Raw genomic sequence first — 14,436 nt, forward strand, 5'->3', positions numbered from 1 at the left:
CGCGTCGTTACTGCTACCTTTATTATTGTTTTTATTATTATGTGGTGCCTTCTTTCTTCGTACGTTCTTCAATGGCTTTCCTCACACGTTCTGCTTCGCCACCGCATGGAAGCCGGAGTCGGAGCGAAGATTCGGGTTTTTCGGTTCACCGTACTTCACTGGTGCGCAACTGGTGCTGGACTAAAGTTCTTGCATCCGCGCTGGGCGGCTTTTGCCTTCGCGGCTCGCGGCTGAACGGGTAGCGTTCCCTGTGCACGGGCTCAAGGCACTCACACACTCCTATACCGACGGCGAATGAGGGGAGACTGGAACGGGGCACGGGAAGGGGAAGGAGAGCACGCGAGGAGATTTAAGGCGCCGTGGGTGTTGGAAGCTGCCTGCTGCCGTTCGTTGGCGGTGCTTTGGCCCCACGGTCGCTCCGTCTCGCGTGAGATAGTGTTGGTAGCGAAGCCCTCCGTGGGACGCGATGAGACACCGGTGTGGATCGGCGATCTACCGGCTTCGACACCGCAAACCACGCACGCACGTACACCGATGCACGCGGCAAACCGCGAACCGGCATCTGCGTGTAGATGGCTCCATTCAAAGCTACATCTTGAAGCAGGGGTCGGCAAAGTCCGGCCCGCCAACTAATTTTATCTGGCCCGTAGCTAAATGTATGTACTACATACGAAAAATCCATCTCAATTCTTATCGAAATGTTTTACAATATCGGAATTTTTAGGCGACTTCCTAGTATATTTTGTTAGACTTCTTGCTATCGTATTGGGATTGTTGTAGTGTTGTGCTTAATGAATCTTTTGGCGAGATTCATTCATATGAATCTTTCACCTAAGATTCATTCAGATGGATTCATTAATCTTTGCGGATTCGAATCATCTAAGCTTAATGAATCTTTCATTTGGCTGGTGACTTTTCACCATTTGGTATGTCTTTGGGATTCATGAATCTCTCGACGAAAGATTCATGAATCCCTTATAAGGCAGAGATTCATTCAGATTTATGAATCTGAATCAGATTTACACAACTCTAGATTGTTGGTTATTTAAATTACTGAGAGTGCGCCAGTTAAACCAAGGTTATTGAAAAGCCCTAAACTCAACGAGAATGTTTAAAAAGAGTTATTATAATAGTTCAAATAATTTATCTTATTTTATATAACTTTTACGTAACTTTACTATTTAGAAAGTTAATACCTCCATTCAAAAAGGGTTTGAAACCATTAAATCACCGTTTAAGGCAGCTGATTTTGTCCGGCCCGTAAGAATATATTAGACCAACCTGCAAACATAGTATATCTGGATTTTTATCGGATTTGTTAACGATATCACATATTTTTAAATAAAAATATCTGTTGAAACTGTTGAACTTTGTTCAGTACCAGACAACTAACCCAAAAACTCAATATGTGCGATAAGAAGTAAAACTTTGAAATATTTTCCATTATGTTTATGACTCTTTTTGGAGAAGAAAATTAACACGCAATTTAAAAAGGGTTTAATATCACGTAAAAACATTCAAACATCATTTAAAGTAGCTGGCCCGCAGTTTAAGGTTCTTTTCCATCATCTGGCCCTTTTCTGGAAACGTGTGCCTTTTGTTCATCTGGCCTTCTTTAGGGAATGTATGCCGACCCCTGCCTTGAAGCAAAACAACACACCGAAGCCAGGCGCAGAACCAGGAAGACCTGCGAGTTCTCGCGGTGCTCGAAAGGGCAGTGAAAGTTCCCTGCCCTGGGTTGGAGTCTTCAGCGGGTCTTCTGCTCCCCGGGTTGGTGTGTGTACCTTTCATCCCAAGCGTGGTATTTGTGAGCGGCGTGTGTGTATGTGTGTGTCCGCGCGGGTGGCCTGCCGGTTTACACAATTCGTCCACCCGACTTCATCGCCCAGCGAGCAATAGGGAAGCTCGTTGACGCGTAATCGAATCGTCCGAAAACAACTGGCAGATATTTAAAAGCACAACAAAACAGCAGAATCACGGGACAAATAAAAAAACAGCAGAAGTAGTACGCCCACATAACGTCCAGCTCCCACACGCGGGTTCGAGCGCGATCGTCTGACCATAAATGCAGTGAAATAGTGACTGCAACATCCCACCACCGACCCTCGCCGTTCCCATCACCCAAACAACAAGTTGGTCATTCCTTTCGCGGTGTTTTATTTGTATTTACAACGTTGCTCCGTTTGTGCTGTTAGAAAGTTTATTAAAATCAAATCCTTGTACTTCTCTTTCACTGAAGGATTTAACCCGGATGCCCATTTAAAGAACATCGGTCGAAAACCAACAAAAAACAGCTTATTAAAGCAGACCACGGGAGGAACACAGTTCGAACGATTAACGTAGGAAGAAACAACTTCAGGTTTGTAAAAAACCGCTGCTCAAAAGTTCAATTTGACGGTTCGAAATGGTAAAGAAAACAGCTGACGATATTTAAACTGGTGTTTTTATGTTTGTAAATATTTAAGTACTCTGTTTTTATTTTACTTCCTAAAATTTTCTGCTCATATTTAGTTTCATCTATTTTTTTTTCAGTCCTTGGTATCTTCTTTATCTTCCGGATTTTCCCCACACACTGGCCAACTGGGGCTTCCTTGTTTGTGTTTTCACCGGCCGGATGAATTTCCCAAACACTTTGCCACATCGGTTCAAGCGCGGCACGTGCTGCACCGCCCCTCCTTCCCTTCCGCCCACCCTGCCACTCGCAAATACATATGGCTCCGAACATCAAAAAGCGCTCCACGATGAGCTCTGTTTGGTCAGCTTACGGGCTTAAGTGTTTTGAAATGTGCCAACGCCAAGCGTATTCCTACCATTATTTGTTTACCTGGTTGGATCTTGTTTCTTTTTTTTCGTTTTCAGTGAATTTAGAGATGAATATCTTTTGCTTCATTATGACACGGGCTGTTTTCTTGTCCATTATTTGTCCACCTGTTGTTGTTTTTGAAGTGGTTTAGTTTATTATACGTTCCAAGCATCTTAAAAAGATTATTTCCTTTTATTTCTTTATGACATAAATTGTTTTAAAAAAACACGGTAAAATGAAATTGTAGGAAAACGAGAAAGTATGTAGCGAGATGTAGCCAACTCGGTGCATGTTAGATTGGTACACGGTTCGCTGCCTGCCCACCCAGTGAGCCGAACGATGGCTCCGGAATGCATTCCCGAACCGTCAAACCGGGACCGAGCGGAGGGAGAGGGCGGATGGCTCGATGCAGCATAATCATTGGACCCCGCCGAACGAGCGGAATGTGTTGCTTATGCTCTCTTGCGTTCGCGCTAGCGCCGTCTATTCACCTTTTCCCAGCGTTCGACCGTTCGAGCGTCTGGCTTGTTTTTTTTTTTTTTTGTTCATCCTCGGCAGTTCCAGTTTTTCTACGGTTTCTTTTTCCATTTCCATGACTCACTGACTGGCTGGATGTATGTGTGGAATGCCACCTGATAAGAACGATGAGTCAATTTTTTCGGGAGGATGCGTCCGTTGGAAATGTTTTCCCCAGGCAGAGGCGGATAATTATTAGAGTATTATAATTATTTTGCAACACACTTGCTTGTTTTATCAAATGCGTGGTGAGTTTGAGAATTTACTTTCGAATGAAAGTAAATTAAGAATTAAGAATCGTGTTTTGATGCAGAAAAGAAGCCTTGTTTTTTTGAGAAAACATGTTGACTGCCATGTCACCTAAAATTGGATGACAGCAATAATTAGTTCTGAAAAGTTTTTGACCCATAAATAAATGAAAATGCAACGGAAAACTAAAGTAACATTAAAACCGTTCTTTGGGAAGCGAAGTCTTTGCTTGGCTTTTGAAAACCGTGGGTTTATCAAATGTTATAGACAAATTTTATTAAAAACATATTGTTTTTTTAAAAAACATATTGTACTAAAAAAGTGTGCTAAAAACGCTTGGCAGTTAACGTGTTAAACTAGGAAATATATGCACTAACGTTTATTGAAGAGATCAGTGTAAAGATTTTATTAAAGATCCTTAAAATCCCATGGAATTTATATTAAAGATATTAAAATTCTTAGAATACATAGTTTCAGGATAATGTACATGGATTAGCAAATGTAATATACTGTACCGTTCCAAATATAATATTGTTTATTAACATTATTCTTAAATTTTTCTGTTTTAAACATTTCACGATTTTCGTTTCAAAATCGACTAAAAAATTCAAATCAATTAAAAAGTAAAAATTAAATTACATATCAATTCGGTTCATATAAAATGATATTCGTAGAAAAAGGATTCTCTTGGAAAGCTATTGATGGCTTCGCATGAAATAAGGCTTTTGGCAATGAAGACTTTTCAATGGAATAACATTAAGGAATATTGTTGTAAAATTTAAATTGGATTCCTTTTTAAAAATGTGTGGTACAATCTAAATCAAAATTTTGTGTACTTTGAAATAAAAACTTTAATGGTAAATGCATGGAATGTTTTTGAGGGCCCTTCAACTTCTAGCTGGCTAGGGTTCCTGGAATTTTTATTCCACCTCCGTTCGTTGGAGAAGAAAAGGTAAACTAAGCGAAAGCATCCAAGCAAACGCGAGGGTAAAAGTTAAGAATAAGGTTTTCAAGCACGACGTGCTGGTGAAATTGTTTGGATATTCCCTCAGAACAATGCCAGCCATTGTCGGTGATATGAGGACGTTTGGTTTTATCGTTGCAAGAGTCGAGTAAGATGGGAGCAGATGGTTCCGGTTGCAGCGATGTAAACTGCGACCATGCGGAAGCAACATATGCCGTTCGACAATTGGTCATCTGTGCAGTTTACGTCATCGGCGCTCGCATTTCTTACGCATCACACCGAGTGGCAAATATTAGAACTGTCTCAAGCTGGTCCTACAAACCTGGCGAGTCGGCTTTCGGCCCAAGACCCGGCTCGTGATTTCTCGCTCCATGACGCCATGGAGTTTAAAATAAACCATGTGAGCCTGCGGACGGGCTGCTGTTTCCTTCCGATGCACCTACGCCCGCATTTGTCACAACAGCCGGAGTGTCACCGACACAGAACGAACGAATGAAGTCATGGTTTTTTTGGGAACCCGCGGCGGGGTTTCGCGGCGGCGAAAAAGGCGAAGACCAGTTCCGATCCGGGGGTTTGCCTGGTGCCTGGAGGGAGGCCAACGAACGCACCAATTGTTCACCGACCGAGTACAACATCAATTAGATCCCCGTCGTCTCACCCGTTCGAGCGGCGTGTGGTTGAGTGGCTTCATTTTTCAAGCTTAATTGATTTTAACCGCCTAGATGAAGCAAACCATTTTAAAAATCGCCAGCCCGGGAGGGTTTAAAGTCGGAACTTAAAGAATTTACACTCAAAACCCGTTAATCTGCCTACGAAAACCGGTAAAAACTCGTTCAAAACCGACCGAAATGCGATTCTTTCCAACGAACCATACAAAAGACATCAACCAGCGGGCAAGCGACGAACCCGAAATAATTAAAATAATATTTTTTTGACAAATACCGAATAAATTTGTTTCTAACTTTTCGAAACCATTTTCAATAATACAATAAGTACAGCAACTACCAATGAAAGTCGCTTGGGTGTGTGATGCTTCAGTGGTTGACCGTAATGGCATAACTGTGTGCTCGCTGGCGCAGAAGTTGCCAGTGGGAAAACTGTATCAACCGCCGGTACCGAAAAACATCCTAAAATAATCCGATCCCTGTGTGTGTGTGTGTGTGTGGGCGCCGATCACCAACGAGGTGCCCGCATTGGCCAAATCGTCCGCGGCCGAAAATGGGCATTTCTCAAACCGTCGCACCGGCGGGTGTTCGGGCGGCCCGCCGAAAATGGTCAGTTCAACAACGCGCTCCCAGCCGATAGCAGCGCTAATAAATTCTGTGCAATAATTGACCCATCTATAATGCGAAGCCGCGTCGGGTTTGGCCAATCGGTGGTCGACAAATTAATAGCTTCTGATGTAGAGGGTCTGATTCTTTCTTTCTTTTTTTTTAAGAACAATTTCCAGACGGTTAAAGAAGCTAACATGATGCCCGGATCGTATCATGCATACGATAATGCGTGCTGCTTTATGCAAGCCACCTTGAGTAGCTCCGCTATGGTGCTCTCGATTGCGAAGGTCATCCTTCCTCCATCCCCTCATCTGCAGCATCGCACGCGGTTCACGCTCAGCCCTGCACTGTGCCACATTGTACGGACGGAAGGTTAACTTCGCTTCCGTAAAAGGAAATCCTGCTTCCGATCGTCCTACCGGGGGCTCACGGACAACTGCTTTCCGTAGCGGGCGCGGGCCAAAATTGAGACAGAAACGTTCGATCCGTTCGCGGAAGAAAGGCACGGGGGAGGGGAGAGGAAGAACGAAGATGAATGAGATGAAGAAAAAAAACCACACAAAAAAAAAACAAACCCCGGCCAATACTTTTGACATTTGAATGTAGATCCCGGCCCGAGACGCGACATACATACAGCCGTACCAAGCGAGGGAGGGGAGTGGGGAGGGGAAACATAATAAAATAAAACGGCGCAAAAACGTATCGCAACATTACGAAACGTACATTTCCATTCGTCACCATCTCATGGCCGCGTTTGCCATTTTTGGGTTGATTGTTTCCTTTTCTCTCCTTTCCACACACACTTGCGTCTTTTTTGCAATTATAAATGGAATATTTTATCTCCACTTCTACAATCGGTTCAATTGCGATGCAGACCCCGGGGACCCCTTTGACCCTAAAACGGCGACCCACGCTCGGTGGCCATATGGTTATTTGGCGACAGTTTTTAGCCAACTTTTCGCTCCACTATTAACACAGATGAGCTTTACGATGTGACTAAAAGAGTAATTTTACGCGGAGAAAGGTTAACAAAACCGATTCAATGATAATTGCAAGCGCTTGGAGGTTACACAACGGGAATACACTTGGTAGAGCTAGTAAAAAGTCCATGGACATTCCCCTTGTAACCGAATAAACATTTTCCTTGTTTCGGACACAATTAGGCATAGTTTTACACGCTCACCTTCTCGCATGAATTTTCATTTCGCAAGTTCGGAAAGTAAATTAAAATGAAGATACCTTTCCATCGTTAAAGCAAGTCGGCCTCGAGAAGGTATTACCCCGTTCGTCGTAAAATCCTCATGAAACACCAAGCATATCAAAGATTCAATAAATGGATGCAACAGCTAGCGTTGGATCGTGTGGTACTGTGCTACCCAACACACACACCGCGCAGTAAATAGTGTGTTTTGAACACATACATTTTTTAACCCCTATTTACTGGTAGAAGTTGGAGGAAAATAATTTTCCAATAATAAGGAAAATAAAATTGAATAAAAAAACTAAAATACGTTAAAAACTACTTGGTTTTAATATACTGATTATAATGTTATGTATAACAGATTCGCATAAACATTGTGCATAGAATTTTTAATAACTATCACTCATCAAACTTTTAAGCTAAAGTTGAAAAATAGTTATGTTTTATGACAATTTACTGTGGTACCACAAAAGCACAGCACATCAATAAGTGTTACTTGACCCAACACTAGTAACAGTATCATCAACCTCCAATAAAAAAGACAACTTAATTGACACCTTTCTGCAAGATAATCCACGCCATTCCTTCTCTGACGACTTGACACGAAAACACGAACAAAACGAGAAAATGACTTTTAACACATTGACTTCCAAGTGTTTTCAAAACGCTTCTTTAGTACAATCTTTTATAATACAATTTGTTTTTAACATTTGGTAAACCGACGAAGTCAAGCAAAGACTTACTTACAAAAGAACTTGTTTTTAACATTACTTTAGTTTTTATGTTGCATTTTCATTTATTTTTGGATCGAAAACTTGTTGGAACTAATTGCGATGACTAATGTTCATTTTCAATTTATTTAAAAAAAAAAGTATCTCAAAGTGGCCATTTAGTGGCTGCAAATGTAAAAAATACCAAATTGACTGCGTCCCATATTGACAGTACCCGCATTACAGTCCCATGTATGATTTCTTTGCTGAGAACTAAAGAAAAGTCATAGTTATTGAAACAATTTTGTAATGTAAAGTAATGAAAATAAACAACAAATGGTTGTAATTCTAGCGGTTTTGACGAATTAGACACTGGTAAAGTGCAAACATCCGTATGGAATGAAAACCCAAACATCAACGTTTTTACGTGCAAGGTAAATATGGGAGTACTTTTACTTTCACCTTACAAAGTACCCGCATATCGTGTCCCATATGGTTTATTTTCACCATTTTAGAATAAAAAACATTAAATGTCGTTCTCAACGAAATGTTTGACAAAAGTTGTAAACCAACCAATCATAGATTTTGTATCACTAATAACAGCAAAACATAATCTAACGTGTTAAGAAGCGTTGAGTAGAAACACCACTTTTAAAAGTGGTAAATATGATTGTACAGTAAATCTGAATGTGTTGTGAAGCTAAAGCTAAAATCTCCTCGTCACTTTTTGTTCGTATTTCGCAAAACTTAGCGAGAAGAAAGTTGTTATCAAAAAGCGAACTCTGAAGGATGCTTGCAGAAATCCAACAAGGGTCAAATATCTAAAAATTGTTTTGCTATAAAACGTAGCACTAGAAAGTATAGCGCTATAAAAGATAGTGAATTGAGGAGGAACACAAACTGTGTATTGCGTTAGTATTCCTCGTAAGGCAAAACATCTGTGTGAAAACTGCCATTTAATGTTCCGTTTACTAGCACACAGCCCCGTTAACAACATACGATCAGATTAGCCGAAAAGAAACGTCTTTTTCTCTTTTACTTCAATACTTCACTGCAACCTTGAGCAGGTGGCACGCACTGAGTCAGCCGAACCGATTGAGGATCTAAATACAAGATAGACGCTCTCAGAGGCATCCCTCTTCCATTTAGCTGACTCATCGCTGAAACCGCACGTGATTCGCGTTGTAAGAAGACGTGGCCAAAAGAAACAACTTGATCGAAAGCGAAAGTTTTCGCCGGCCGACAAAACAAAGTCCTGTACGCAGGTAGTTTCCGGTTGGCGGGTGTTTGTTTGTTTTGAAAAGCCCATTCGCTTATTGACAGGTATACGGGCTAAGGGTGTATCTCCTACTCACCATCTTGCGCAGCTGGTCCTCGTCGGTGATGGTCGACAGGTCGGCCGCCTCCATGGTTTGCGATTACCTCCGCCGGGAGCCGGTGCGCCGCGCCGACGAAGCAATAGTGTTCGGCCAAGACACACCACCACCAAAGAGGTATCCGGTACCGGACGGTGTTGATAGTTGGCTCGATGTTATCGATTGATGGTCGTGGTATTTATACGTTTTCGTCGTTCGTCGTTCGTCGTCCTGCCCGCGCGTGCCGGCACTTTTATTTACTTCGCGTGGTAAGCTGTTGGAACAAGCATTCGTGTTACAAATGGAGTCAATTTTAAGAGAACTTTAATTTAAAACCGGAAAACAACGATTAAATTTAAAAATTACTTTTTTAAATCGTTAAATCTCCAATAATTAACAGAAAAAAAACATGGATTGAATAACGACCCTTTTACACTACAACAAAGCTTGTGTAAACTCACCTTTATCGGCACGTCCGCACCTGTTTCTAACAGCGCGTTCTTATGACGTATCCTTTTTTTATCCTAGACACCTTTAATGTACCACTTAAAACTAGCTAAAGTTCACTTGAATGAAAGAAACTTAACGAAAAATTATTCGCACGTCATAAACGAGACACACATACACGCGCGCGCGGGGGGTGGGCGTATCACTCACAAATGTTTCACATTAAAATCACGAAACGTACGAAAAGGTTGACTGTGTTTGCGTTCCGTTTTCTTTTTCCGTAACGCTTGTTTTTCGGTTTGTCAAATAAAAAAAAAGATAATGCACTAAATTAAATCACTTAGGTGAAAAACGAAACCTTGCAACACTCGTAGACGAGGTGATAAATAGAAAATAATAGCTTAGATCAGGTCTGATCCAAGAAAGCAGAGAAGGATTAAAATTTCGAAAGTCACCCGCTTTTGAAATTTGTAAAAGCACACGCACTGTACGTTGATTGGTTTTAGGCTTGTATAAAACTAGCAAGAACCACCGGCTCTGATAGTGAAGTCTCCACACTTCTTAGGGCGTCTTCCTAGGCGCATCCGCAAACGAAAGCGAGAGTAAAATGTGACTGTTGCTGCTGCTCGTGGCTCATCGTCCGTCGGGTAAGGCTGCAGTTGCAGTACTGACCACGTATGGGCGCCGCCATCGACGGACTAGAGGCTCGCTCCGAATCGGTATCCCCCGAAAGGCTCTGCACGGTGGCTTCGGGTGGCTCGGCACCGGTGAGCCACCGTCGACCGCCGATCGGGCGAAGGCTCCGGGAAGGAGGTTCGACCTCGGTCGCCGCGTCGCGTCGCGTTTGCCCAAAAAACCCTTACCCCAGAGCCTGGGAAGGGGTAGAAGGCCGACGAATGGGGAGGGGAAGGAGGATGGGGAAAGGGGCGAGGAAGAAAGAAAAAATGCGGCGCCAATGTCTCGCAGGCCGGTCGATCCCTTGGCGATAATGATTTCAGATAAGTGAGCGCGAAGTAAAGCACGGCCGGAGAGAATGGTGAAGGAGGAGAAGGAGAAGGACGAAGGAGGAGGGGAATACAAAGAAGGAGGTGAAGAAATAAGGGTCCACCAGCACATGACGCCACAAGTGCCACTTACTGCTTCAGCTTCAGCCCTCGCGCCACGTTCTTGTGCATCCTTTTACGTGCAACCTTTCCTCCCAAACGCCACCCTCCGCCCCTTCCCCACAACACATCCCCCCCGGCATGGCGAAGCCCGATTCGGAAACGTGATTCGCGATCACTTCCACAGCTCCGGGCAAGGGCGAAAGTGAAGACGCAAATTGTTGCGCACAAGAGGAAAAGGAAGAAAAAAGGTCGCAACACGCGAAGGAACCGATGGTCCAGAAAGATCTGATCTTGATAAATTCCGTAGAAAAAGCATACATGCATGCACCTAACAATTCTTCCATATAAAATTTATGATTTTCAAAAATAAATCCCCTAAATGTTCAAGAACAACCCAACAATGGAATGCAACTTAACAAATCAACTAGGTAACATCCAAGGTTGACAATATTACAAAGGTAGGAAAGTGCCAAAGAAGTTTTCGGAAACAGTACAACTTGCAGATAAGATCAACTTCAAGGAAACACCCAATGAAGGATAGAGAAAACAACCAAGATACAATAAACAAATGTACTAAATGATAATAGACTTGAAAAAAGGACACATAATATGAAGGAGGTAAAAGAAAAGTGTGAAACAGTGCAGAGAGAAGGTCGCGTCTATGTTGTGGGACTGTGCAGGGAAAGTGCAAGGGAAATAAACGCACACACATGATACAGTGTCCCTTATTTAGTGATCCCTAAACCAGAACCTTTCCACCTTTCAATGCGTTGCTGCAAATTTAATCACAACGCAACAGGAAAAAGGAAACATTTAAAGTCGGACAAACATTGAAACAAGATAAAAATGTGTGATATGCGAGAGAAGCATTGCAAAAAATAAACCGATAGCAGGAGGGGGTGGTTATTCCAAGGAAGAGAAACCAACAACTAAAGGAACGCGAGAAAGAATGGCGATGGACAAGAGACCACATTGTGAAAAAAGTGAGGCGAGCACACAAATTGGATAATATCCATTAGCGAACGAGCGATCGATGGAGGATGCTGTGCGTCGGCTGAGCTGATGTGCATCGCAGTTGCCTGCGTTTCTTCCTCCCTTATCCTATCTTCTGCTTCCTCCATCAGCAACTTCAAGCATCAGACATTCTCGCGAGTCGATGCGTCCAATACGTTTATGCAACTATCCCGAACAATCCCGATCTCATTGACGACAAGGTCAACCTTCTGCCGAACCCGAAGACACATCAATCCACACGCACTGTTCTTTTAAAATGTTCAACAAAATACTGATGTGGCTCTACACTAAACTACAGTGCGCAAAATTCCTATAAACGCATCCTCACTTCTTTTACTTCTAAACTCACTGCTCTTGACAAAAATTTTATATTAGTTTTTAAAGATTTCTTTAAATTTTACCTTTAAATTTCGAGTTTTAAGAAATGCTGGTACGTTTATAGGAATTATGCTCTTTGTATGTAACTCTTATTAAAACAGAGCTTGGGTATTTTACAATTTTCTCTTCTTACTACTGGTTCAGCCTAACTTTTCTATTTTTTGCTTTGTTTATTTATGATTATATCATTAACCTTTGCGACGTTTTCTTCAAATTTGTTCCAAAATAAAAGCAATGATGCTTTACAAGTTTTGGGATTCATACTTTCCTGCCTGTTTTTATCAGAAAGGGATTATCCAAATCTCGGTATAATTGTTAGTACGAACGTAATGCCACAGACGAGGATAGTTTACAAGAATTTATCACAAAACCGATCGTTTGCTTGCAGTATATACACTTTTCATTCGTTTGTTACGATCGTTGGATAACCTACAAATATTTGTTTCGAAGTAAAAAAGCAAAACTGAGAAATATTCCGTCCGAGAAATGATCTTCAGGGGGTTCGTGCGCGGCTCGATCGGATCAGGGTGCACCGGCAGCGCAGACAAGGCAGCAAAGGGTCGGTTAAGCGTGCACCCTCACCTCACAGCGGAAGGAAAAGACACGCACAGCGTGAAGCGGAGAGTGAGAAGGAGACAACAACAAAACCAATGAGCAGCCATGAGCCCAAGCTGAGGAAATTGACAGTCGGGAAGTGTGCGCGGGGAGAGCGGCGCGGGGAGGTCTCGGACCCTGATGCCCGATGCTGCCGAGGCGGCGACGGCCGATTATGAATCAGGCGAACCGCTTCCCTTTTAAGGAGATCACACCGTACATGGGCAAAAGAGGTCTGCCGCTCAATGTGAAACCAAACCCGAATATGGCATATGTTTACAGTCGCTGCCGAGCCGAAACTCGCACGCAGCAAAAGCGGTGCCGAATGGACAGTGCGGTACGAGAGTTAACACATCGTAAAAATGTTCAGTTTCAACTTTTGCAAGCTGACTAACTTTTGCAGTTCCTATCTGAAAGAGCAAATAAAAACATTCAGTATTAAAAATTCGGGTTACTGAAATACCCCACTCCCTATTTCAGTCTTCAGATTGACAACCAACAGCGATCGCTACTTGACACGACACGATCTAATCGTGCGTGCCCGAGTCCCTGATACCCCTGGCGAGTTCACGCACCATGGACAAGTGCGCTCTATCGTAATACTGGCAGAGCCGGAACCTTGAAACCAATCCAAGATGTTGGATACATTGGATCATACTAGTTGTCAAAATAGTACCTTCAGAAATAGTACTTCGTTTGCCGATTTGACGGACTTTAACACCTCATCGTTATCGGCGATAAGGAATAGGTAAAAGTCCTCTGACAGTTATAAAGGTCTCATGCAATATAAGCTCGTAGTATCTGCAGTGTAGGCTACCTGGCTGGGAAAAGTGAATCCTCTAGTCCTCCAGTAATCTTCCCGGACTCTTCCGGAGCGGCGTCGACCCCTTCTGATAGCAATCACTCAGCCAGGCTCAAGGCTAGCCAGAGCTATGCATAAAGTCCATACAACTTCCTGCTTCTCGCGACGTGTGCATCGGTCAGACCCAAGGACAAGGACATACACTGGGCATACACTGTTCCGCCGTTCTCCCCTCTCTCCCGCAGTTCGAGAAATGTAGTCCCGGAAGCGTCGCCACGTCCGGAGGGATTCGCAGGCGAGGATCCGCCGTGAGTCCTGCTCGAAGGCCGCACCGGATAATGAGGCGGGCGGCCTTCCTTCCACTAACGAACTTCAGGTGCGCGCGTGTCAACAGCGTGCCTTCAGCGAATTGGCGCCCGGGGGGAACCTCCGAGTCGGACGCTGACACCGCCGCAGATGTTCCGAAACTGGGTCCGAAATGGTGTCGAACGGCAGGCGCAAGTGGCGTTTCCTAAGAGATCAACTCCTTCTTCGCTTTCCCCTCCCTAGTCCCCTGCAAACCCCCCCCCCCCTCCCCCTCCCCCCGGGGGCGGATGTGAGGTACGGATGTTGCGAATTTCCATATGAGAATGTCGCCGAGACGTGGTTTTGTCCAGCTACTCCACCGTCCTTCCCGCGCGGTACTCTACTGCTACGTGATATGTACGTGACTATGTATGTTTGTAGGTGTATTGTTTTTTGTTACCTACCCCCCCTCCTCCCCTCTGCACAACCACTCACCATGCCAAGCACCCAAGCAAGATGCCAAGGCAACTCTGCTCGACGTCGGAGCTGGTTGATCGGCGGTTTTATGTCCATTTTTGGCATGCCGGCGATGGCACACGGACGTCCACTTCTCTCGAGCGTGCTCTAATGGCGGCCGCTGGAGGTCACCGGCGACTCGGTGCTCTCGGGGTTCTCGTCTGTCACGACGCGCACGCCGGCCCCGGATGCGCCCCGCGCACTAACTGCGCAGTACATTGT

General features: G+C 43.8%; 1 protein-coding gene across 1 annotated transcript in view; it reads right to left on the reverse strand.

The window, feature by feature from the left end:
• LOC131269353 (mucin-19-like) overlaps positions 1-9,126 on the reverse strand; it is a 36,674-nt gene extending 27,548 nt beyond the window's left edge. Inside the window, exon 1 of the mRNA XM_058271704.1 lies at positions 9,073-9,126. Coding sequence (XP_058127687.1) covers positions 9,073-9,126 — 54 coding nt within the window. The remainder of the gene's footprint in view (positions 1-9,072) is intronic.
• Positions 9,127-14,436: the final 5,310 nt, after the last annotated feature.

The sequence above is a fragment of the Anopheles coustani genome, chromosome X, assembly GCF_943734705.1.
Source record: "Anopheles coustani chromosome X, idAnoCousDA_361_x.2, whole genome shotgun sequence".
In the NCBI taxonomy this organism is placed as follows: domain Eukaryota; kingdom Metazoa; phylum Arthropoda; class Insecta; order Diptera; family Culicidae; genus Anopheles; species Anopheles coustani.